Consider the following 23,974-nt stretch of genomic DNA (forward strand, 5'->3'; position numbering starts at 1 on the left):
CATCCCTGTTTAGATTGTAGTGAGAGTTTCATTTGTCCAACTGACCTTAAATTTCATCCTTGCCCTCAGTGTGGGAAGAGTTTTCATTACAAATCCCACCTAAAGGCACATCAGCTCATTCACACAGGAGAGAGGCCACACCACTGCTCCCAGTGTGGGAAGAGTTTCAATCTGGCAGGAGACCTCAAGAAGCATCAGACAATACACACAGGAGAGAAACCATACCACTGTTCCCAGTGTGGGATGAGTTTTGGTCGTGTAGAAAACTTAAAGAGACATCAGATAATACACACAGCAGAGAAACCATACATCTGCTCACAATGTGGGAAGAGTTTCAATCGGTCAGGACAACTTACTATACACCAGAGAATACACACAGGAGAGAAACCATACCACTGTTCCCAGTGTGGGATGAGTTTCGGCCGTGTTGAAACCCTAAAGAGACATCAGATAATTCACACAGCAGAGAAACCATACACCTGCTCCCAATGTGGGAAGAAATTTAATGATGCAGGAAACCTAACAAAGCATCAGAAAAGACACACAGGAGAGAAACCATACAACTGCTCCCAGTGTGGGAAGAGTTTCAATCAGGCAGGGGCACTAAAGACACACCTGAGAATACACACAGGAGAGAGGCCGTTCCATTGCTCCCAGTGTGGGAAAAGTTTTAATGAAGCAGGGGCTCTTAAGACACATCAGAGAATACACACAGGAGAGAGGCCGTTCCATTGCTCCCAGTGTGGGAAAAGTTTTAATGAAGCAGGGGCTCTTAAGACACATCAGAGAATACACACAGGAGAGAAACCATACAACTGCTCCCAGTGTGGGAAGAGTTTCAGTAAGGCAGGAGCCCTAAAGAACCATCAGAGAATACACACAGGAGAGAAACAACACCACTGCTCCCAGTGTGGAAAGAGTTTCAATGGAGACATAAAGAGCCATCAGAGAATACACACCGGAGAGAAACCATACCACTGCTCCCAGTGTGGGAAGACTTTCAATCAGGCAGGGGCATTAAAGACACACATAAGAATACACACAGGAGAGAAACCATACCACTGCTCCCAGTGTGGGAAGAGTTTTGTTCAAGCACAAAACCTAAGGACACACCTAAGAATACACACAGGAGAGAAACCATACAACTGCTCCCAGTGTGGGAAGAGTTTCAATCAGGCAGGGGCACTAAAGACACACCTAAGAATACACACAGGAGAGAGGCCGTACCATTGCTCCCAGTGTGGGAAAAGTTTTAATGAAGCAGGGGCTCTTAAGACACATCAGAGAATTCACACGGGAGAGAACACACCGAAAATCAAAGTAAAAAATTCAAATCACAGGCTGATCCAACTTGTGTGAATTTTATCACGGCAACTCATGATGTGATTCAGTAGTGTGTATGGCACCTGCGTGCCTGTATGCACTCCCGTCAACGTCTGGGCATGCTCCTGATGAGTCGGCGGATGGTGTCCTGTGGGATCTCCTCCCAGACCTTGATCAGGGCATCAGTGAGCTCCTGGACAGTCTGTGGCGGTACTTGGTGGCGTCGGATGCACCGATACATAACGTCCCATAGGTGCTCAATTGGATTTAGGTCAGGGGAATGAGAGTGCCATTCAATGGTATCAATGCCTTCTTCATCCAGGAACTGCCTACACACTCTGGCCACATGAGGCCAGGCATTGTCCTGCACTAGGAGGAACCCAGGGCCCACTGCACCAGCGTAAGTTCTGACAATGGGTCTGAGGATCTCATCCCGGTACCAAACAGCAGTCAGGGTACCGTTGGCTATGACATGGAGGTCTGTGCAACCCTCCAAGGATATGCCTCCCCAGACCATCACTGACCCACCGCCAAACCGGTCATGCTGGATGATGTTACAGGCAGCATTACGTTCACCACGGCGTCTCCAGACTCTTTCACGCCTGTCACATGTGCTCAGTGTGAACCTGCTCTCATCTGTGAAGAGAACAGGACGCCAATGGCGGACCAGCCAATTCTGGTGTTCTCTCGTGAATGCCAAACGAGCTGCACAGAGCTGGGCAGTGAGCACAGGTCCCACTAGAGGACGTCGGGCCCTCATGCCACCCTCATGGAGTCTGTTTCTGACAGTTTGGTCAGACACATGCACACCAGTAGCTTGCTGGAGGTCATTTTGTAGGGCTCTGGCAGTGTTCCTCCTGTTCCTTCTCGCACAAAGGAGCAGATACCAGTCCTGCTGTTGTGTTGATGACCTTCTACGACCCTGTCCAGCTCTCCTCGTGTAACGGCCGGTCTCCTGGTATCTCCTCCATGCTCTTGAGACTGTGCTGGGAGACACAGCAAACCTTCTTGCGACCGCACGTATGGATGTGCCGTCCTGGAGAAGCTGGACTACCTGTGCAACCTGAGTGGGCTGCAGGTACCGCCTCATGCTACCAGTAGTGACAAGGACACTAGCAGAACACAAAACTAGAGAAGAATCAGTCAGGAAGGATAAGGAGAGAGCAATTGTCTGTGGCCACCACATGCAAAACCATTACCTTTTTGGGGGTTGTCTTGCTTTTGCCTCTCCAGTGCGCCTATTGTCACTTTCATTTGCACCAAAGCAGGTGAAATTGATTTATAATCACTTGTGCTTCCTAAATGGGCAGATTGATATCCCTGAAGTTTAACTAACTTGGTGTTACACTGTGATGATTAAGTGTTCCCTTAATTTTTTTGAGCACTGTAGTTCATGTGATTTCGGAATGAATATATTTTGTTTTTATAGTTTCTGGTTTACATAGGAATCAATTATACACTGTGTGGATTAGGCTTTCACTACCAACTCAGCAAATTTCATAATTTTCTCTTGATCCTCACAAACTCCCTCATCCCTGCCATGGACAATCATACCCATAACATGATGGTCTACCACTATTCTTCACACGAGAGATGGTGCAGAAACTGCATTGCATGTGCTGGATTTGCACTAAACTTAATGTTTTGTAGTAAAACCAAATAAACACATTTCCAGCCACTGTCTTTGATGCATCACTTGAATTCATTGTTGCGAATACAATTATGAATGTGAGAGGTTATTTTCCATTCAGGGATTATTTTTGGTCACTTGGTTATAGACCAATTTTGTAGAGTCCAGGGGACTCCGTGGTTCATACATGGTTGCTGCTCTGGGGAGGATCCACAGCTAGAAACAAAGGAGGCACAAACAGTGCAGGGTCAATCATGAATTACAGACAAACAGTTCACTGAAATCCCATCTAGACTGACTGAGATGTCCTGCAAATGCAATCATCTATGGATTACTGACTGAATTTGACTGAATAATTACGTATTAGCTTGTAGTCACTAACGGAGCACCATCTATGAACGGTCGCAGCTCTGTAGTGATCATTGTATCTCGCTATCGCTCGACTTCCTCCATCAATCACTCCAACTCCTACCGTCAGGTCGGCGCCTCCGTGGTTGTTGAAGCTAGCGTCGCTGTCCCAGTCTCTGTGTAATAAGTGAACATATAATAATAATCCTGGTCCAAATAAATGTGTCATGGCTTCATTCAATCAGACTATCATGATGTAGTCGTGAGATCGCAGAGAAGAAGAAGAGCGAAGGCGGTGATGCTGACCAAACCTGAGCGAAGTGGAAACGTCATCACCCTGCGCCTTCTATAATGGATATCCACGGAATGACGTCCAGACTGAGGACAGAGAAGATCGCAGAGAAGAACACCAGAGACGGTAATGTTGACCCAGAATGAAAATCATTGAAAGGCGCCGGGGAGAGAAATTGTTGGTAACGTCACCACCATTTGTTTCATAGAATATCCACGGGATTACACACATATATATATAAAAACCATAACCCTGACCATGACCCTAACCCTGAGATCCAGACACTACTGTGGCATCTAGGGCTGAACTGGATCTGAAAGCATCAGGTTAACTGCTGTAGGAAAGCATACTGAGAAGAGATCTCCTGAGGAAGGGAGATTTCCTGTCAGGCTTTATGTACGTCTCTGGGCATATCTCTCTGGGCATATTGCAGAAATGACAAGGTTCTGTACCGCACTAGTGCAAATACTTGATGTCCGAAGACACTTAAGTTTACAACAACTAGTCTTTCCTCGGCTGAACCGTTGATCATGAATGGTCATGCTATGTTTAACATGGTGGCATAACAGGAAGAATGAGGACAGTGTTGTATCAAAGTTTGTAGATTTATTTACACAAACAATAATATAGGCATATGGCTTACTTCAAGTGTAAATACACAAACTAGAAACATCCTGTGAGAAACCGTTGGAGGCAAAGTTCAACAATTGAAGAATGAGACTGTCCGAGCCAACTTCATGTAGGGATCGGTTAAACAGACTCCTTGAACTAAAGTAAAACATAAAATTACCATCACAAGACCAGTGGAATTCTACAGAGAAACACAAAGACCATTATCAAATAACAAACTAGACAACAGTAAACAGTCACAAACATTGTAAACCGAGGCGAACAGGAGAGATCCGTTGAGTCCAGAGAATTGGGGGATTCTATTTGCATTCTAAATGACCAGCATAATAAACTGATGAGCTTTTTGGCTTTTGACCAGGGGAACATTATCAAAGATACATCGCAAAACACTAAAAGATACATTACACAATAATTAATATAACATACAAATACAAATACAATCCACATAAAAATTAGACCAAAATGTGACCAGACACTTCTACAAAACATTCAGATGTCATAATCGAACCATTGCTGAGAAAAGAGAGAGTTCATCAATGGTTTAGTTCAAAACAGGAAGTCCAACAGGCATGACCATGTCATCCTGACAGCACTGGGTGACCGAGGGCCAATGACCAACATTCTCAGCAGGACATCGAGGTTCAGTTTCCCACACTAAAATCATATGTCCAAACCATCATCAAAGACACACCTGACCACATTTTTATTATTATTATCTATTATTATTATTATTATTATTACTACTATCATTGCTTTATAATACATTTTAAACTGACTGGTAAATGTAGGCCTATATTTCATATGATTTCAAACATTTAGATCGGTGTGTGTTGGTGGGCATAGCGACCGTGTGACTCTTTTGGTCAATGATCATTTGCAATGTGGCTCTCTGGTTGCCAAAGTGTGAGACCCATTGACCTGGCGAAACTCTTCCCACACCGGGAGCATTGGTATGGCCTCTCTCCTGCTGTGTGACTTATATGAAGGCTTCTTTAAGAGGCCCATTTATTAAGAACTATCTCCTCTGTGTATTCTCTGATGTTTTGTGAGGTTTCCTGCGTCACTGAAACTCTTCCCACACTGGGAGCATTGGTACGGTCTCTCTCCTGTGTGTACTCTCTGATGTGTCTCTAGGGATCCTACCTGATTGAAACTTTTCCCACACTGGGCACATTGGTATGGTCTCTCTCCTGTGTGTATTCTCTGATGTCTCTTTAGGTTTCCTGCGTCACTGAAACTCTTCCCACACTGGGCACATTGGTATGGTCTCTCTCCTGTGTGTACTCTCTCATGCATCTTTAAGGCTCCTACATGATGGAAACTCTTCCCACACTGGGAGCAGTGGTATGATTTCTCTCCTGTGTGTCTTTTCTGATGCATCTTTAGATTTCCTGCCTGTTTGAAACTCTTCCCACATTGGGAGCATTGGTATGGTCTCTCTTCTGAGTGTATTCTCTGATGTGTCTTTAGAGTTCCTGCCTCAGTGAAACTTTTCTCACACAGGGAGCAGTGGTATGGTTTCTCTCCTGTGTGTAAAATCTGATGCTTCTTTAGGGATGCCGCCCAATGGAAACTCTCCCCACACTCGGAGCAGTGGTAAGGTTTCTCTCCTGTGTGTATTCTCTGATGTTTCATTACGTTACCTGCATCATTGAAACCCTTACCACACTGGGAGCAGTGGTATGGTTTCTCTCCTGTGTGAATGCGCTGATGTGCCTTTAGGTGGTATTTGTGATGAAAACTCTTCCCACACTGAGGGCAAGGGTAAGTCTTCTCACCTATATGAGTCTGTGGGTGTGATTCAAGGTGAGTTGGACAAATAAAACTTGTGGTGTATGGTTTCTGTTTCTCTCCTGTGTGTACTTTCTGATGCTTCTTCAGGTCTCCTGCCTGATTGAAACTCTTCCCACACTGGGCGCAGGTGTATGGTTTCTCTCCTGTGTGTATTCTCTTGTGTATAGTTAGGTGTCCTACCTGATTGAAACTCTTCCCACACTGGGAGCAAGTGTATGGTTTCTCTCCTGTATGTATTCTCTGATGCTTCTTCAGGTCTCCTGCCTGATTGAAACTCTTCTCACACTGGGAGCAGATGTATGGTTTATCTCCTGTGTGTATTCTCTGATGTGCCTTTAGGGTTCCTGCACGATTGAAACTCTTCCCACACTGGGAGCAGATGTATGGTTTCTCTCCTGTGTGAATGCGCTGATGTGCCTTTAGGTGGTATTTGTGATGAAAACTCTTCCCACACTGAGGGCAAGGGTGATTCTTCTCTCCTATGTGAGTCTGTGGGTGTAGTTTAAGGTGAGTTGGACAAATAAAACTCTCACTGCAATCTAAACAGGGACGGGGCCTGCAAATGTGACTTCTCAAATCCTCGGGCTCATAGAAACTACTGAAGCAGTCCATGCAGTGGTGATTCTTCCGTCTTGACCTCCTCTGTCTGTGTTGTTTATGGTTTCCTGATGTGGTGGAGCTGGGCTCGCTGTCTGAACCTGGGTAGGAGCTCTCTCCTGTAAGTATAGGAACACAAACAGGGTTAGAAACACTGGGCTCCAATCTTCTGCTAAACAGTATAATTGTAAGTTCTCACATTAACCTACTAAATTCCATAGGCTATATTCCCTAAAACATCAAAAGAATGCCAATGTTCCCAATGTGCAACAATCACCTTCTTCAATCCATGGTAATATTGGAAGGAGAGAATAATATAAACCTAGCATACTAGTTTTATTGTCCTATGTAACTATTATGGATAATGGAAGATAGCTGATGCAAATGGTAAAAACATTGTGTTTTGTGACAGGTTAATGAAACCGTTCTACAGAGTTTGGAGACCCCCAGGTTGAATTTGGGTTGCTACTCTAGTCTTGCCGAAACTTTAGATTATGATGTCATAGGTTATGTATAAAAAAGGTGGTCATTTCTAAATGTTGAAAAAGACAACATTGAAATGAAGCTGAGAAACTCTACTTTAACCTCACAGTAATTAAAATCCAAACTGTTGGAGTATAGAGCTAAAAGAAGACAAAATGCTTCCTCTTTCCAATACTTATGGAGGGCATTGGAGGTGGGATGGGGGCTTTGCTTCTTTGCATGGTGAAGACCAAGTTGGTGGCTCTCGGTAAAGATAACATTTTATATCTTCATTTTCGAGAACCCATATCCAGGGTTCTCCCCAGAGAACGGGAGACCGGCGCTGTGCCACGCTGTGACCTTGGTGGCGCCACCATGTAAACATGTCAAGGCAGATTAAACTTTAGCTTTAGTCATGATAGTTACTCTCTTTGATCGCCAACGACATTGCTGTTAAAAACTAAAGTGAGAGTGAAAGCATTATGATGTTCCTCAGTGAATTCAGCGTTTTAGAGGTATATTTAACGCATCTTGACATGAATAAACGTGAGTCGGGTTTTGATGATGTAATCCAGCGCCACGCTGTTCCAAACATCCTGGGGAGAACCCTGCATCTCTCAGCGTCCGTCCGCTGTTGGCAAACTATTTAGTGATAAAAAAAAAAGTGTATGAGGAATATGGGTCCAACAAGTGCTTCCTTAGGTTTAGTGATGCCAGGAGAACCAGCACATCTCTGAGGCCTGCAGAGTGCTATGAATGAAGACTGAGGAGAAGTTTCCCAGACACAGATTAATCCTACTCCTGGACCAGTAAACATTGGCAGTGTAGATTCTTCATTAAATATGGTCTATAGTCCAGGACTTGGTTTAACCTGGGTCTGGGGAACTAGGCCTGATAGATCAATCCCACACAAGGGGAGAGACCAGGACTGTCAGACTATGCAGGTACTGACTGACTTACAGTGCACTGGTAGCACTGTTATACAGCAGTGCAATGACACTCACCACTATACAACAAAGACTTACCATCCGTCTCTTCAATCTCCACTTCTACTCCGACCTCTTCTTTCACCATCACTCCCTCCTCCTTAATTTCTTCTCCTCCATCCTCTTCTTTCACATTAACTCCATTCTCCTCCACTTCTTCTTCTTTCACCATCACATCTTCTCCTCCATCCTCTTCTTTCACCATCATATCTTCTCCTCCATCCTCTTCTTTCACTATCACACCCTTCTGCATTACATCTTCTCCTCCATCCTCTTCTTTCACTATCACACCATTCTCCTTAATTTCTACTCCTCTGTCTTCTTCTTTCAAAATGATTGCATTCACCTTCACTTCTTTTTCGTCCACCATCACATCATTCTCCTCTACATCGTCTTCCTCCAGCTTCACTGCCACCATCTCTGGACCCCACTGTGTGTTTTTCAGGGCTGGAGAACCACAGTCAGACTCTGTGGACTCTGGTTCATACATGGTTGCTGCTCTGGGGAGGACCTGCAGCTAGAAACAAAGGAGGCACAACAGTATAGGGTCAATTGTAAATTACAGCCAAACAGTTCACTGCAATCCCATCTAGACTGATGGGACATGTCCTGCAAATGGGCGATACCACGGTATCAGAATGATGGTTGGGACTCGAATTTTTACTTTTATATGAATGCCAAACAAAAACCCCTGATAGCAAAGTTTAACAAACCACACAACTCTATGCACAAGGCCTACTTCTCACAGCTGTGGGTACGCAACACCCATCAAATCTCCCTGGGTGTTTTATGTAACCACGTTTCCCCAAAGCTCCAAATTAGGGTTGAAACACACCTGAAACACGCCTGAAACACACCTGAAACACGCCTGCAGAGAGAGTGGCATGTTTGCTGTCGTATGACATCACCGCCATCTCAGTCACACGGTAACAAAATGACTCCCTCCCCAAAAAATGGCCCCCCACAGAAATGCATGATTTATGGTTTTGAATGTCATTCTGTACGTGTGTGTGTGTGTCTGTTCACTGCTCCTCCAGCCTGTCCAGCACAAACACCAGACACCCCCCGCCAGGTACTATAAACACCAGACCCCCCCCCCCCCCCCCCGCCAGGTACTATAAACTGTTTTGAGGAACGAGAAGTGAGCTTTGACGCACACGCACACACACACACACACACACACACACACACACACACACACACACACACACACACACACACACACACACACACACAGGAGTGAAGAGGAAGATGAATTAATTAATTTGAACTGAATTAATGGATTATAACTATTACAAACTCAAATTTGCTGTTTAATTGAAAAGGCTTGTGATGAATACAATAGGATAAGAAGAGTGTCACACCGTTCGGGTTCAAGTGAGGTTATAGTAAGGTTATAGTTTCAGAATCAGAACTCTTTGATTTGAGTATATTTGCACACCACAGGAAATGGACTTGGTGAGGTTGGTGCATGGACATAAAAAACAAACAGCAAATATTGACAAGAAATTTACAAAATAGCAAAATATGATGTAACACCATGATGAAGAGCAGCTGCATTCTGCCGAGTCACAGCGATAATGCATGAAGTGAAAAACCACTGACTGAATGGTCATGTTCTAGAAAGATGAGATGGACCAATCAAATTAGTGGGCAAGACTGGAAAGTCCCTGAGAATTAGTATATAAATTCAAATTATCTGAGCTCTGTTACAACTCTGTGCTAAATTGCTATAATTTATAAATCATTTATTTGATTTTTTATATACTTTAAAGTTTAAAGTAAATAACTAGAAGAAATCTCTTAAAAGACATCTTATTGATAGTGTGCAATAGTTGATCTACCTGAGGGGACGGACGGACGGACGGACGACGACAAGATTGTTTAGTAGGAAGGTAAGACCAAACTTTGTCTTGTCATTTAATCTGTGCTTTTCATTATAGGTTGCATCAGGCAGAGAGAAGGTCAGGAATAGATATTCATCATGGAAGCTTGATTACACCTATTAAAACGGTGAGGCAGCTGGGACACCTGATCAAGTATAGAGAGAGAGTTTCTATTCTAGGAAACGTAGGTACTGTGCATTGTAAGAAAGGTGTTAGATTCATTAAGAGATTCATTAAGAGATTCATTAAGAGATTCATTAAGAGGGCCTTAATGGAATGGGATAAGACATGCAATAGTTGAGTAACGGATAATGAAGATATTGAATTTGAGACTTGGGCTTTATCTTAACAAGGAATAGCCAAGTAATAGTTTAACCTGATCATACTGGAGAGTTGAGTTATATTTACTCTGAGAGTTGAAAATAGGTTTGGTTGCATCTATAAATAAGTATAATAATATAAGACAAAAAGTATAAGTAATAGTTAATATATAAAAGGATATACGATACATGAATTTGATGTCTGTACGGTTCTGAAACCTAAAGTAGAAATGGAACAAAGGTACAAGTAAAATAAGGAGTTGTTATTGAAAAAGAGTAATGAAAATAAAGGATATATATATATACGGAACAAGGATAACGATAAATAACACTGTTATTTATCCTAAAGTAAAGTCCTGTTTAGAAGTTCCATCATTCCCCGTATAGGGTTGAGCAGCCTTGTCCAGGCCAGTAAGACTTAGACGGTCCCTCCTAAAGACCTCTTCACCCCCACTACAAGTTTCTCTCCTGTTAATAATAAAAAAAATAAAAACAAAAACTTCTTCTAGCATTGTGACTGCCTATGGCCCCTGGTCTGAGCACTGATTACTTTATCTTATGATGACTGATGGATGGATGATTCACTCACTTAAACAAATGTATTTGTTGTAAGTCGCTTTGGATAAAGGCGTCTGCTAAATGCCATAAATGTAAATGATAACACAGAACAACTGTTAGGATACGTCTTGCTCCTGGAGGGCTCGTAGCTTCGACAGCTCTCAGAACTTGCCACTTTTTAATGTCCCTCAGATTTCTACAGAACTGGGGAAACCGCTTTTAGCTACTGTGCCCCTCGGTCCTGGAAGGACCTACAGGACACCGTAGAACTGGACTCTGGTGTCATTGGGTCACAGTCAGGTCTCCTTGTGTAAATAAAGCTTAAATAACTTCAACTTTAAAAATCCACATTATGTCCCCCTGATTACTTCTGAAACATGAGCTGTGACTTAACCTCTTAAATTATGTTCTAGGCTATTCCTAATTCCGCTGTGCAGAGGTGTGAATGTTTTTTGTGATCATGTATTTTTCTGCCCAGCGACTCTCGCTGAGGGAAATAAGATGTGTATCTATGCCAGTTATGCATGGTCCTTGACAAATAAACAAGAAATAGATTTATTGTGGTTGACTATTTCCTCGATTGAAATGTGTGTTTATTTTCAGAAGGGAGTACTTATTTCTCGACCAATCTAAATGAACGATCATCTGCCTCCATCTGGGACACAGTGGACACACTGCCTCCATCTGGGACACAGTGGACACACTGCCTCCATCTGGGACACAGTGGACACACTGCCTCCATCTGGGACACAGTGGACACACTGCCTCCATCTGGGACACAGTGGACACACTGCCTCCATCTGGGACACAGTGGAGTGTGAATCAAATACAGGCGTTCAGAGTCAAGCTAAACACCATGCAACAGGCAACACAAGCTTCCACCAGCTATTCTCAGAGAATCAATCATTGTAGGGAACACCTCACCTGCAGACAAGGATATAATACTTCTGTTTGGACTCGTTGTTTCATAATAAGAGTTTCTCACAATATATATGACTTAAAAACTTCATGACAGAGTTCTGAAATTGAACAGTCTGTTTGTGGTTTGATTAAATCTGACCATGACGCTTATCATAGCCTAAACACCAGAGGATAATCGCGATGACAGTAAATGAATAATGTAATAAACACTTAACTAAACATTTTTGAACGCAAATTGTATTCGTGTTGACTTTGTCGCAGATATGTAGTCACACAGAGAAAACTGTTGGCCATTCATCGATCTTACACGGAGTCGTCCATGTGTGCCCACTTGTTCGGTCTCCACCCCAGGTCCACTAGTTGTTACGAAAACCACCATTGTAGCCAGCTATGAATAACTAACTGCATTTGTTTGTAATGAATAATTACGTATTAGCTTGTAGTCACTAACGGAGCACCATCTATGAACGGTCGCAGCTCTGTAGTGATCATTGTATCTCGCTATCGCTCGACTTCCTCCATCAATCACTCCAACTCCTACCGTCAGGTCGGCGCCTCCGTCGTTGTTGAAGCTAGCGTCGCTGTCCCAGTCTCTGTGTAATAAGTGAACATATAATAATAATCCTGGTCCAAATAAATCCTGTCACGCCTTCATTCTAGTGATGCGACTTATATCGAGGTGTCGTTTTTCCGAAGCAGAATGCTCCGAGATAATGCGTCGGTCCGGAGGTGGAGGAGGAGCAGCGGGACAGAGAGACGAAGGGCGTCTGGTCCACATTCAAAGGACCGTTGAGGAGGAGGGGGGGCGTCAGGACGAGAGGACTTGGGAGGAGGGGGGGGGGCGTCAGGACGAGAGGACTTGGGAGGAGGGGGGGGGGCGTCAGGACGAGAGGACTTGGGAGGAGGGGGGGGGGGCGTCAGGACGAGAGGACTTGGGAGGAGGGGGGGGGGGCGTCAGGACGAGAGAGGACTTGGGAGGAGGGGAGGCCGTCAAACGGAGATCGGACTTGGGAGGAGGGGAGGCCGTCAGACGGAGATCGGACTTGGGAGGAGGGGAGGCCGTCAAACGGAGATCGGACTTGGGAGGAGGGGAGGCCGTCAGACGGAGATCGGACTTGGGAGGAGGGGAGGCCGTCAAACGGAGATCGGACTTGGGAGGAGGGGAGGCCGTCAGACGGAGATCGGACTTGGGAGGAGGGGAGGCCGTCAAACGGAGATCGGACTTGGGAGGAGGGGAGGCCGTCAGGACGAGAGAGGACTTGGGAGGAGGGGAGGCCGTCAGACGGAGATCGGAGGACTGGAGACCATTTTACTACACTGAGGGTGGGCGGGGCATTGCCGAATTCTCCACCCCCTGGTATGACGCGTTTGTACCGGAAGTCAAAATGTATGGAGGAGACGCTGTTTAGTTGGGTCACACTGATGTATTCCAAACAAAAAAAAGTATGTCAACGTTACTGTAAAATTCTGAGTCATTATTTACTGAATATTAGCTATGTCTGTTGGTTAAAATATGTTTTAATGTTTATTTTATGTATTTAACCTTTATTTATACAAGGGAAAACACACTGAGACCAAGGCCTCATTTGCAGGTGCACCCTGTCCACAATATCTATACAATTACAAAACAACACATAAAAAATACAACACAGTTAAATATAGAAACCAATACATCATATAAACCCACAATATATCAGGAGAAACAATCACATCCTTCACCAAAGAGGTCCTCCATCAGATGCTCCATCGAGGCTTTGTACCATAAATTATTTCACTTAAATACAAAGATTTGACTGTTCGAATCTTCCCCCACATATCAACCTTACAGGAAAGCAACCACGGATATTATTTTTGTATAAAACTACATATTCCAAGACCAAACACTGGCGCACAGTAGTCATCACTGAACCTGATGTGATACTTTTTCAATAACGTGAAATATTCATTCTCGTCTAAAATAACAATACCATGTTACTATTATAAATATTACCAGTTCATTATGCGATCACAACCGGCGAGTGTTGACTTGTCTTCGCAATTTTAAGTGTTGAACATGTCACATCCGATTCAGCCGCTAGTCGTCGCTGTTTCACACCTGTCGTTCGACATGTCCACTGTTATTAGTCTATCCAGAATAAAAAAGATAAAGAAGTCTGTTCTGGACCTACACTCCTGTTCGGCTCGATGTGGACGGCTATACCGACCTTTGTTATTATATCTAGTTTGTACGTTAGTTTCATCAACCATTTCTCCTACGGCCTCCTGCGCCTCCGTTGTTATTGTATAAGTGTCGCTGTCTCAGTCTCTGTATAATAAGTGGAAATATATTATAGAACTATAAATAAATATAAATATAGCTTCATATATTTACACTACAGTGAAGTAGACGTGAGATGAGATCGCAGACAACAAGACCAGAGCAAAAACGGTCAGAAACAACGTGACCGCTGGCAGAGTGAAAACACATCGAAACGCGCCCGACGGCGACGTCATCCCCCTGCGCCTCATAGAATAGATCCCTCATCGGGTCTGTGGCGGCTATGGTCTGCGCAAACACTTTCTCCGACTAAATTAAGCGTTACAAGGTAAGATCTGCAGTTTTACATCATGTTCTAGTTGTTCTAAGGGGACAAAGGCAAATTCGAGAGGCGAGAACAAGCCCCAAACACTCCCGTACATGTAGTACGTAGTTAGGCTGCAACAAAAGACATGGATGCATGCATGCTTCCTCACAATAAGAACAACAGCTTGGTCTGTGCGCTGGTTGAAGCACTAGTTAACCACAGCAGGACACCCCTTCACCACAAGTTACCCCAACGAGTGGGATAGCTAGTCGTGTTAACTAGCTGGCGAGTCACATTTGAACGAATTCCCAACTCGAAGCATTTTGGGAGTATCTGGGGGGTAACTTAGCAAGGACCGTCCGCCGTGGTCATGCGTCGGTGCCATCGACCCACGTCGAGGATGTTGTTGTGTGATCCGTGGGTGGATGTGGTTCTTGCAAACAACGACCGCGACAAACGGCGCAAAACTCTCCACGCAAAAGCGTTGTGTTGTGTTGTGTTGTGTTGTGTTGTGTTGTGTTGTGTTGTGTTGTGATGTGCCTGCTGTTGACCGCGTGGGTGAGTCCCGTATTTGCTGCCCCCTCCATCGGGCAGAGAGTGTGTATATGTAGAACTGCACAATACGAACCTGTTATCTAATATTACTACCCTGTAGCAGGAATGCTGAGCTGTTATTCAGTTGGTTAGCCTAGAGAGGTTAGAGAGGCCGGGAAGCAAGGTCGCTGGTTCGATCCCCATCCCAGGAGAGAGCTGGACATGAGCTGGTGACTGGAGGGTCGCTGGCATCATATCTAAAGTGCCTTCCACTGCCGTTGTGCCCTTGAGCAAGGCACTTAACCCCTAACTGCTCCACGGGCGCCGAACGACGACGTGTGTTGTGCTGTGTTGGGTGCAATAAAATGAGACCTTCCTTACAGTCTTGGGTCTCCGGCGGGTCAAGACTGTGCCGACCCGCTGAGCTAAAGCCTAGGCATTAGTTTGGGTAGCTAACACCAGTGCTCAGGTCGCAGGCAAGGTGAGAACTAGTGGTCTTACAGAGGCAAGGACGACCAGCAGCAGACACTGTCGTTTCTAACACCTCTCCCCCCCCCCCCCTCTAGGATGTCCCACCCTCCCGTCTGAAGGAGCTAGGCGTGTTCCATGAACAGAGAGTTGGAGATGAACCAGGGTCCTCTGACCGGGGGCGCCCACACGGTCTCCCCCAGGCCAGGGAGAGGAGACTGTAGGGGGGGCTCGGTGGCGTCTGGTAGCACCCCCCCTTCCTCCTCCTCCTCCTCCATCTCTTCCTCCGTCTCCTCCTCGTCCTCCTCCCTCTCCTCCTCCTCCCTCTCTTCTTCCTCTTCGCTCCACAAACCAGGAGCCGAGGTCGCGGGGGAGGATGAAGAGTGCATCGGACAAGAGGAAGAGGAGGATGAGGAGGAGGGGCTGGTCAGCGTTGCCATAGTAACAATCACGGAGGAGTCGTGCCCCTCTGAGCCGTTCGGGACGGTTGATGATGTCGTCGCCGAGGCGGCCAATGAGCACACAGCGAACGCCGGCCAACCAAAGAGCTCCCAGAGTGAAGGGGAGAGCAAGCAGCATGAGGAGGAGGAGGAGGAGGAGAGGGGAGAGAAGTTCAGAGAGGAGGAGGAGGAGGACGAAGAAGAAGAAGAGGTGATGGGAGAGGAGGAGAGTGATGCTTCTGTGCCGTCAGAGGAAGAGGAGGAGGAGGAGGAAGAGGAGGGAGGAGGGTTGCAGCCCCGACCATCCAGTGAGCAGGTCTTAGAGGGAAACCCACTGTTAAAGTCTGACTCGTCCTCCTCAAGAACAACATCAGCACTACTCTACACCAAGGTAAGATCTCTCTCTCTCTCTCACATGCTTGCATTCTCTCACACACACACTGTCCCATTCTCTCTCTCCCTCTCCCTCTCTCCCTCTCCCTCCCTCCCTCTCCCTCTCCCTCTCCCTCTCCCTCTCCCTCTCCCTCTCTCTCTCTCTCTCTCTCTCTCCCTCTCCCTCTCCCTCTCTCTCCCTCTCCCTCTCCCTCTCCCTCTCCCTCTCTCTCCCTCTCCCTCTCCCTCTCCCTCTCCCTCCCTCTCTATCTCTCTCTCCCTCTCCCTCTCTCCCTCTCCCTCTCTCTCCCTCTCCCTCCCTCTCTATCTCTCTCTCCCTCTCCCTCTCTCCCTCCCTCTCTCTAACTACTAGCTCGATGAACTATGAACTTTGCCTTTTGAACTACTTCAGCTCCGCCTCCATTCGCTAACCAACCAATCAATGGTGTGCAACATCTACGCGACCGGTCACATCAGGAGAGGGGCGCGACCCCCTGTGACCTCCTCTGTGTGACCTCCTCTGTGACCCCCTCTGTGTGACCTCCTCTGTGTGACCTCCACCTCCTCTGTGACCTCCTCTGTGTGACCTTCTCTGTGACCCCCTCTGTGTGACCTCCTCTGTGTGACCTCCACCTCCTCTGTGACCCCCTCTGTGTGACCTCCTCTGTGTGACCTCCACCTCCTCTGTGACCCCCTCTGTGTGACCTCCTCTGTGTGACCTTCTCCTCCTGTGACCTCCTCTGTGTGACCTCCTCCTCCTCTGTGTGACCTCCTCTGTGTGACCTCCTCCTCCTCTGTGTGACCTCCTCTGTGTGACCTCCTCCTCCTCTGTGTGACCTCCTCTGTGTGACTACCTCTGTGACCTCCTTTGTGTGACCACCTCCTCCTCTGTGACCTCCTCTGTGTGACCTCCTCTGTGTGACCACCTCCTCCTCTGTGTGACCACCTCCTCCTCTGTGACCTCCTCTGTGTGACCACCTCCTCCTCTGTGACCTCCTCTGTGTGACCACCTCCTCCTCTGTGACCTCCTCTGTGTGACCACCTCCTCCTCTGTGACCTCCTCTGTGTGACCTCCTCCTCCTCTGTGTGACCTCCTCTGTGTGACCACCTCCTCCTCTGTGACCTCCTCTGTGTGACCTCCTCTGTGTGACCACCTCCTCCTCTGTGACCTCCTCTGTGTGACCACCTCCTCCTCTGTGACCTCCTCTGTGTGACCTCCTCTGTGTGAACGTACGCAGACGCCTGGTTCCTTTCCATCTCTCTCACTCTCTATCTCTCTTTCTATGTAAATGAATTTGACATGAAAGGAATCTCTCGTTCTCTCCTCTCAGCTGAGAGCCTGATGGTGGATCCCATCGCCCTCTGTCTACCTCTGTCACAGCAGTGCAGTTTGTCCCTTCAGAGCCCCTGTAGAGAAGGACATGGCTGGCATGAAGACCAGGGCCAGGTTCAGGGCAAACAATGAACACCAGCCGTTTTGCCATTGGCTGGCAGATCTGTCAATCACTACGGTGTGTAGCCAACCGTGGTTCATGATTACGATGCTTCCATTTGAATCAGTCGCATTGGTGCGAGCTGCAATTATGGTCACATCAACATTTCCTGCCCCTGATAAAGTTGCCTCCTACAGCTGTCACGAATGTGACTATATATAGTAGTACTACACTTGTCCTAGACTAAAAAGCATTTTCAATGAAAGATCCCCATTTTAAAGTGGGATTTTAATACAGGATTGGTCTTAATCTGTGTCCATGGAAACGGACCCAACGAGTATTAGTCCAGTCTAGAGGGAATGGGAGGAGTCAGCTGTTGTAACTGATGGAGAGCTGGCTCCCCCTAGTGGCTGGGAGACGCCATGACATTGAAGGATCACATGACCCTGCCTCCACGGTGGGCTTGTTGTGCTATGATCAGAATGGACTCTTACATCTCTTTACTACGACCCGGAGGTACGGAAAGAAGTGAGCGGCACAAAGAAAATGGAGAAAAACATTGCGAGGCTAGACACACACACACACACACACACACCTTGAAGGTATATAAACCAGGATAAACAGGAATCTTATTTGTCAGGTGAACTGGCACAAGCAGTTTGACTTGCTATCAAATGTACAAACAAACAAACCAGTTCAACATTGGATGAGCTGAATGTGATTAGACAGGGTACTGGACACACACACACACTCTACACACACACACACACACACACACACACTCTGCACACACTACACACACACACACTCTGCACACACACACACACATACTCTGCACACACACACACACACACATACGCTGCACACACACACACTCTGCACACACACACGCGCTACTGGGCAGTGGTCAGGTGTAGTTGAGATGATGTGACCTCTGAGCCCTTCCTTGAGGAACCCTGACTTCCTGTCTGCGAACACAATTTCCTCCTCTCCAGCCCTGATAGGCCAGGAGCAGTAGATGACAGTTCTATCATGATGTATTAGCCCCCCCCCCCCCCCCCCCCCCGTAAAACAAACAGGCTTTAAAACAGAGCACTATGTAGGTCTGGCCACTAGTCATGCTCTATGTGACAGGGACCATGGTGACAGGGACCATGGTGACAGGGACCATGGGGACAGGGACCATGGGGACAGGGACCATGGGGACAGGGACCATGGGGACAGTTTGTGTGTGTGTGTGTGTGTGTGTGTGTGTGTGTGTGTGGTGGGGGGGGGTGCTGTCTTGTAGGGGGTGGGGCAGGAATGTGCTCACATGACTCTCAAACACGCCTCCCATCCCCTATGCTTGAATTCACTGAAAGAAGAAAGTATTCTGTGAGTGTGTGTGTGTGGGTGGGGGGGGGTGGTGGACAGATGGTAAGCGACCCTCACTCACGAACTCTCTCCCCCCCCCCCCCACCCCCTGCCTACAGGTGGAACAGGGTCAGAGTCATGTACTCTTTCTCCCCCCCCCCTCTCTCTCCCCCCCCTCATATAACCCAGTGGTTGAATGCCCCTGGTTAGCAAGGCTCATACATACCTTCCCCATTCAACCCTACTCTCTCTCACACACACACACACACACCCCCCACACAAACACACACACTCACCTAGCTCAAAAATAAATGTTGTGTGTGTTCAGGTAGCCAACTGAGTGCGAGTTTAGCATCCTTGTAGGATAATAGGCTGTCCAGTTGTCTTTCAGTTGAATGGGGGTGAATGGGGACAGACGGAAACCGCTGGTGGCATTCTCCACATGGAGCCTCCATTGTGGCTCCGTCTGTTGTCTGTGGAAGCATAGCAACTGGTGTGTGTGTGTGTGTGTGTGTGTGTGTGTGTGTGTGTGTGTGTGCGTGCCGTTCCACTGGTATTGTCTAGACATTCCACATTTCTGTTCAAGAGGTGGTTTTTCCTGCCCCCCCCCCCCCCCCCCCCCCAAGAGGCCTTCTGAGGACAGCTGTCTCTCTTCCCCTAACACACACACACACACACACACACACACACACACACACACACACTGGGTCTCTGTCTTAGGAATGTCCAGCAGTCTGATTCCGGGGTCCCGCAGGAACATTCCCATGATTCCCAAAGCTGCTAAACTTGTTGGAATGACACAATGGCATTTCTTTACCCATGGGAATTCTGCCCACTCTCACATGTAATGGATGGTTTTTGGAATGGTTGGGATGTAGAATGATTGGGATGTAGAATGGTTGGAATGGTTGGGATGTAGAATGGTTGGGAATGGTTGGGATGTGGTTGGGATGTGGAATGGTTGGGATGTAGAATGGTTGGGATGTGGAATGGTTGGGAATGGTTGGGATGTGGAATGGTTGGGAATGGTTGGGATGTAGAATGGTTGGGAATGGTTGGGATGTAGAATGGTTGGGATGTGGAATGGTTGGGATGTGGAATGGTTGGGAATGGTTGGGATGTGGAATGGTTGGGATGTAGAATGCAGAATCAGGGCACACAGGTGTGAAGTGGAGTTACTGTAGTTACCGTCAGTGCAGTTCTCGTGTTAACCAGCAGGGGTCACCTCCTCTCTTTAGTCCGGTCCCTCCGAGAGAACTGAAGGCTGTACATCTAGATTACTGACAGATTGAGACACCACTCAGTCCCCCCCCCCCCCCCCCCCCTTTATAATACTCTCCCTTTGAGGTTTAGCTGTTAGGGACCACTGATTAATCCACTCTAATCCCTGTGTGTGTGTGTGTGTGTGTGTGTGTGTGTGTGTGTGTGTGTGTGTGTGTGTGTGTGTGTGTGTGTGTGTGTGTGTGTGTACCAGATAAATGAATCTGTTTGATAACCCTCTCCTCCAGTTCTGTATTAGGACTGAGGCCATATGCTGCAGACACAAGGTCAGGGCTGAGGGGGATGCTAACAGGCTAGCACGCTAACAGACTAGCTTCTGCCAGTGTGCCATCAGGTGAGAGGGAGCTGCTAACAGGCTAGCATGCTAACAGGCTAGCATGGCTGGGGATGGGGTCTGTCCAACAGCAGGTAGTCGACAGTATCGGTCTTGAACAAGGAGGGGAAGAAGGGTTGACACACACACACACACACTGATCCTGTGTAAATGTGTGTGACACAGAGGACTTTCACCTAATAAGCTCTCTCTCTCTCTCTCTCTTTCTTTCTTTCTCTCTCTCTCTCTTTCTCTCTCTCTCTCTTCTGATTCTGGGCCGGGGTTAGGGGTAGGGGTAGGGTTGGAGTTAATCCTTCTAAGCTGTCTTGTTGACAGGACGGGGGTCTAGTGTTGACTTTGAAGGATTTGATTGAGACATGTCTTGACTCTGGTTCAGCCTACTGTAAGCTTTGGCTGTTTCTTTTGTGCTAGTGTGTTTCTGTGATTGAGTTTCTCTCTCTCTCTTTCTGTCTCTCTCTCTTTCCCTCTCTCTCTCTCTCTCTCTCTATCCCTTCCACACATGCACACAAGGACATGCTCATACACAAATGAACATGGACACACAGGTGTAATTGCTCATATGTATGGACCCATCCAGATGTATCCTATTGGCTGTCCCACGGTCCTGGTGGGACCTCATTGGTTAGTTCCACATTCCAGCTCTTTACACGTCAGCAGACACGCGCTGTATAGTCAGGTGATCATTATTGTTGGCCACAAGAGGACCAAGGAGGAATGCCTGGTATGTGGATACACACACACCCTGTACATGCATGCACGCACACACACACACACACACACACACACACACACACACACACCCTGTAAAATGCATGCACGCACACACACACACACAAACGCATACACACACACACACACCACTCACAGAGACACCACACACACGCACATACACCCTGTACGCACACACAACACTCACAGAGACACCACACACACACACACACACACGTTGAGCTGAGTTGTGTCTAACCGGGGTCACATTCCGATGTGTAGCAGCATTCCAGCCAGTTAGTCCGGCCCTGTCCGGCCCCGTCAGCGTTCCCCCGCCAGGACACCCACATTCCCTGACAGCATTCCTCAGCACCAGCAGCATTCCCAGGACTGCGCCATCCAGACAAAACTACGGCTTTCCAGAACTTTTCCCAACGTGCATGGCTCGGATGTAATTGGAACCTCTGGGACAGTGTCTGTTACCTGATTGGTGCTTGTTGTGGTTCTGGAACCTTCCACAGTGTAGAACACTCAGAGGTAGTCAGACAGGACAGGTTTTGCTCTGTGTTATTCACTAGACAGACTGAACCCAGATTAAACTGTGTGTGTGTGTGTGCGTGCGTGCGTGCGTGCACGTTAAGTGAGGCCACAGTGTGTGTTTATTGCTCCCAGGGTGACAGGGTCATTCAGGAAAGCAACATTCTGAGTTCTCAGCATTTTGATGACAACATCTGAAATGTTTTGCAGCAGCAGTGTGAAGTTGGGGGAGTGTTCTTAGTGTAAAGACCCTGTGAAGTCATGTAGAGTTCTGTTTCAGCCTGTAAACCGGTCCAAACGACCCAGTACGGTTCTGTTTCAGCATGTAAACCGATCCAAAAGACCCAGTACAGTTCTGTTTCAGCATGTAAACCGGTCCAGAGTTAGAATGCAGTTGTGTATCAGAGTGTAAACTGAGCCTTGCTTCCTTCCCCTCGCTGAGTCAGTAACATTCAAATGAATTCAAATGATTCCACTGTCTCCATAGTGACCCAGACAGCGCTGCTTGCTCATTGGCTGCTGCCGGGGTAGCTGCTCTGATAGATTCCTGACCATCACTGATCCACTGACCCAAAGGGGTGTCTGTGTGTGTGTCTGTGTGTATGTGCACGTGTCTGCGTGTGCGTGCGTGTCTGTCTGTCTGTCTGTCTGTCTGTGTGTGTGTGTAGCCATGCTGTGTTAATCTCCAGGTGTGTGTGTCGGTGAGTAGGACTAGTGAGGAGACAGTAATCAGATTATGAAGAGTGAAACTAACTCAGCCATCTGCCTCTCGTCTGACCCAGGAGAGAGCTGGATTACACTCATTAAGTAGAGGTGTGTGTGTGTGTGTGTGTCTACCTCTCTCCACCCTCTCTCTCTCTCTCTCTCTCTCTCTCTCTCTCCCGGAGTAGTCTTCAATTTGATCAATAAGGTCATATTCATCAGAGCAGCTCCAAGCCTAAAAATAGCATTTATGCCCAACTCTTCCACATGGGGGGGGGGAGGCGGGGAGCACAGGATGAGGGAGGGGGGGGGGGGGTGGGGGACTGTAAAGTAGAGGGAGGCAGGGAGGGCGGGAGGCAGGGAGGGCGGGAGGCAATGACTAACAGGTGTTCAGATATGCAGTATCTCTTTCGACTGTCCAGACAGGACAAACACAGGCTGTAAAACAGGAGGAAGGAGAGAAAGGAGAGAGGGAGAGAGAGGGCAGGAGGTCACAACTTTAGTGGCCGTAACGCGACACTAGGAGAATGTGTTAAAGAATGTCGCCTGTCTGTCTTTCACTCTCTCTCTCTCTCCTTCACTCTCCCTCTCTCTCTCTCCCTCTTTCTCTTTCTCTCCCTCTTTCTCTTTCTCTCCCTCTCTCTCTCTCCTTTCAGTCTCTCTCTCTCTGACCTCCTCTCTAATCTTATCCACAGTTCCCCTGAGGACGATTGCTGCAGTGTCCACACACACACACACACTCACACTCCCCCCCCCTCTCTCACCTTCATTAAAGTATACATGAGCACTTAGCCTGTGACATCTACACAACACTCATGTATTCATAATGCATGAGGTACAGATCACACACACACACACACACACACACACACACCCTGCATTCATAATGCATTAAGTACAGATTGGTGTTGTGTACAGCAGAGGTCTGGTGTCCAGCTGAAGACCTGTTAGTCCCCTGCCATGCCCCGAGGCGCGCCTGGCTAAACGCTCCCCCTGGAAACAATGACACCGCTGCTCCTCTGGGCCCGCGTGTCAACTGAGGGGACCAGACACACTGGTGGACCTGTTGAAGAGAGGGAGAGAGGGGGTGAGGGAAGAGGGGGGGAGAGAGAGAGAGAGAGGGGGGGGGGTTGAGAACGAGGTGAGGATGATTGATAGGTTGTCATTCAGAAAAGAACACACATATGCACATACACACAGCAGAGACCTGCTAAGTCTTCCCCTCCCTCCCTCCCTCCCTCCCTCTCTCTCTGACACACTGTATCGTGATGATATCGATTTTTCACACACTTGCCTTCTAATCCTTCAAAGTCACGCTATCCAGGAGGCTCCTTTCCCACACTCACACACATGTAGACACACACACACACACACACACACATACGGGGACACACACACACACACACTCACACACACGTAGACACACACTCACACACACGTAGACACACACACACACACACACACATACGGGGACACACGCACGCGCAGATGCACTCACAGA

General features: G+C 47.3%; 3 protein-coding genes across 3 annotated transcripts in view; 2 read left to right on the top strand and 1 right to left on the bottom strand.

Moving 5' to 3' along the window:
* Window positions 1-223: 223 nt before the first annotated feature.
* On the top strand, window positions 224-1,359 carry LOC310811592 (uncharacterized protein; the record flags this gene model as incomplete). The annotated part of the gene is made up of 1 exon (XM_083679796.1): window positions 224-1,359. The coding sequence occupies exon 1, from the start codon at window positions 244-246 to the stop codon at window positions 1,357-1,359; it is 1,116 nt and encodes a 371-aa protein (XP_083535922.1). The 5' UTR covers window positions 224-243.
* A 2,868-nt stretch (window positions 1,360-4,227) lies between these two features.
* LOC310803552 (uncharacterized protein) lies at window positions 4,228-12,427 on the bottom strand. Its single transcript, XM_083668380.1, has 3 exons — window positions 12,289-12,427; window positions 8,102-8,579; window positions 4,228-6,733 (listed from the first exon to the last, which is right to left on the bottom strand). Exons 2-3 carry the CDS (start codon window positions 8,550-8,552, stop codon window positions 5,232-5,234), a joined length of 1,953 nt encoding a protein of 650 aa, XP_083524506.1. The 5' UTR covers window positions 8,553-8,579; window positions 12,289-12,427; the 3' UTR covers window positions 4,228-5,231.
* A 1,846-nt stretch (window positions 12,428-14,273) lies between these two features.
* The window catches only part of LOC310803538 (F-box/WD repeat-containing protein 7-like), a 22,557-nt gene continuing 12,856 nt past the window's right edge, over window positions 14,274-23,974 (top strand). Inside the window, exons 1-2 of the mRNA XM_083668358.1 lie at window positions 14,274-14,332; window positions 15,412-16,144. Of these exons, the coding sequence (XP_083524484.1) occupies window positions 15,452-16,144 (693 nt within the window). The 5' untranslated portion in view covers window positions 14,274-14,332; window positions 15,412-15,451. The remainder of the gene's footprint in view (window positions 14,333-15,411; window positions 16,145-23,974) is intronic.

This window comes from Argentina silus (assembly GCF_951799395.1).
Source record: "Argentina silus genome assembly, chromosome: 1".
In the NCBI taxonomy this organism is placed as follows: domain Eukaryota; kingdom Metazoa; phylum Chordata; class Actinopteri; order Argentiniformes; family Argentinidae; genus Argentina; species Argentina silus.

Bases quoted from the DNA above. Each gene is read 5' to 3' on its own strand.
- LOC310803552 (XM_083668380.1), bottom strand. From the start codon at position 8,552: ATGTATGAACCAGAGTCCACAGAGTCTGACTGTGGTTCTCCAGCCCTG. The intron at 6,734-8,101 runs GTAAGTCTTTGT...CTATACTTACAG, and splicing joins GGAGATTGAAGAGACGGATG to GAGAGAGCTCCTACCCAGGT.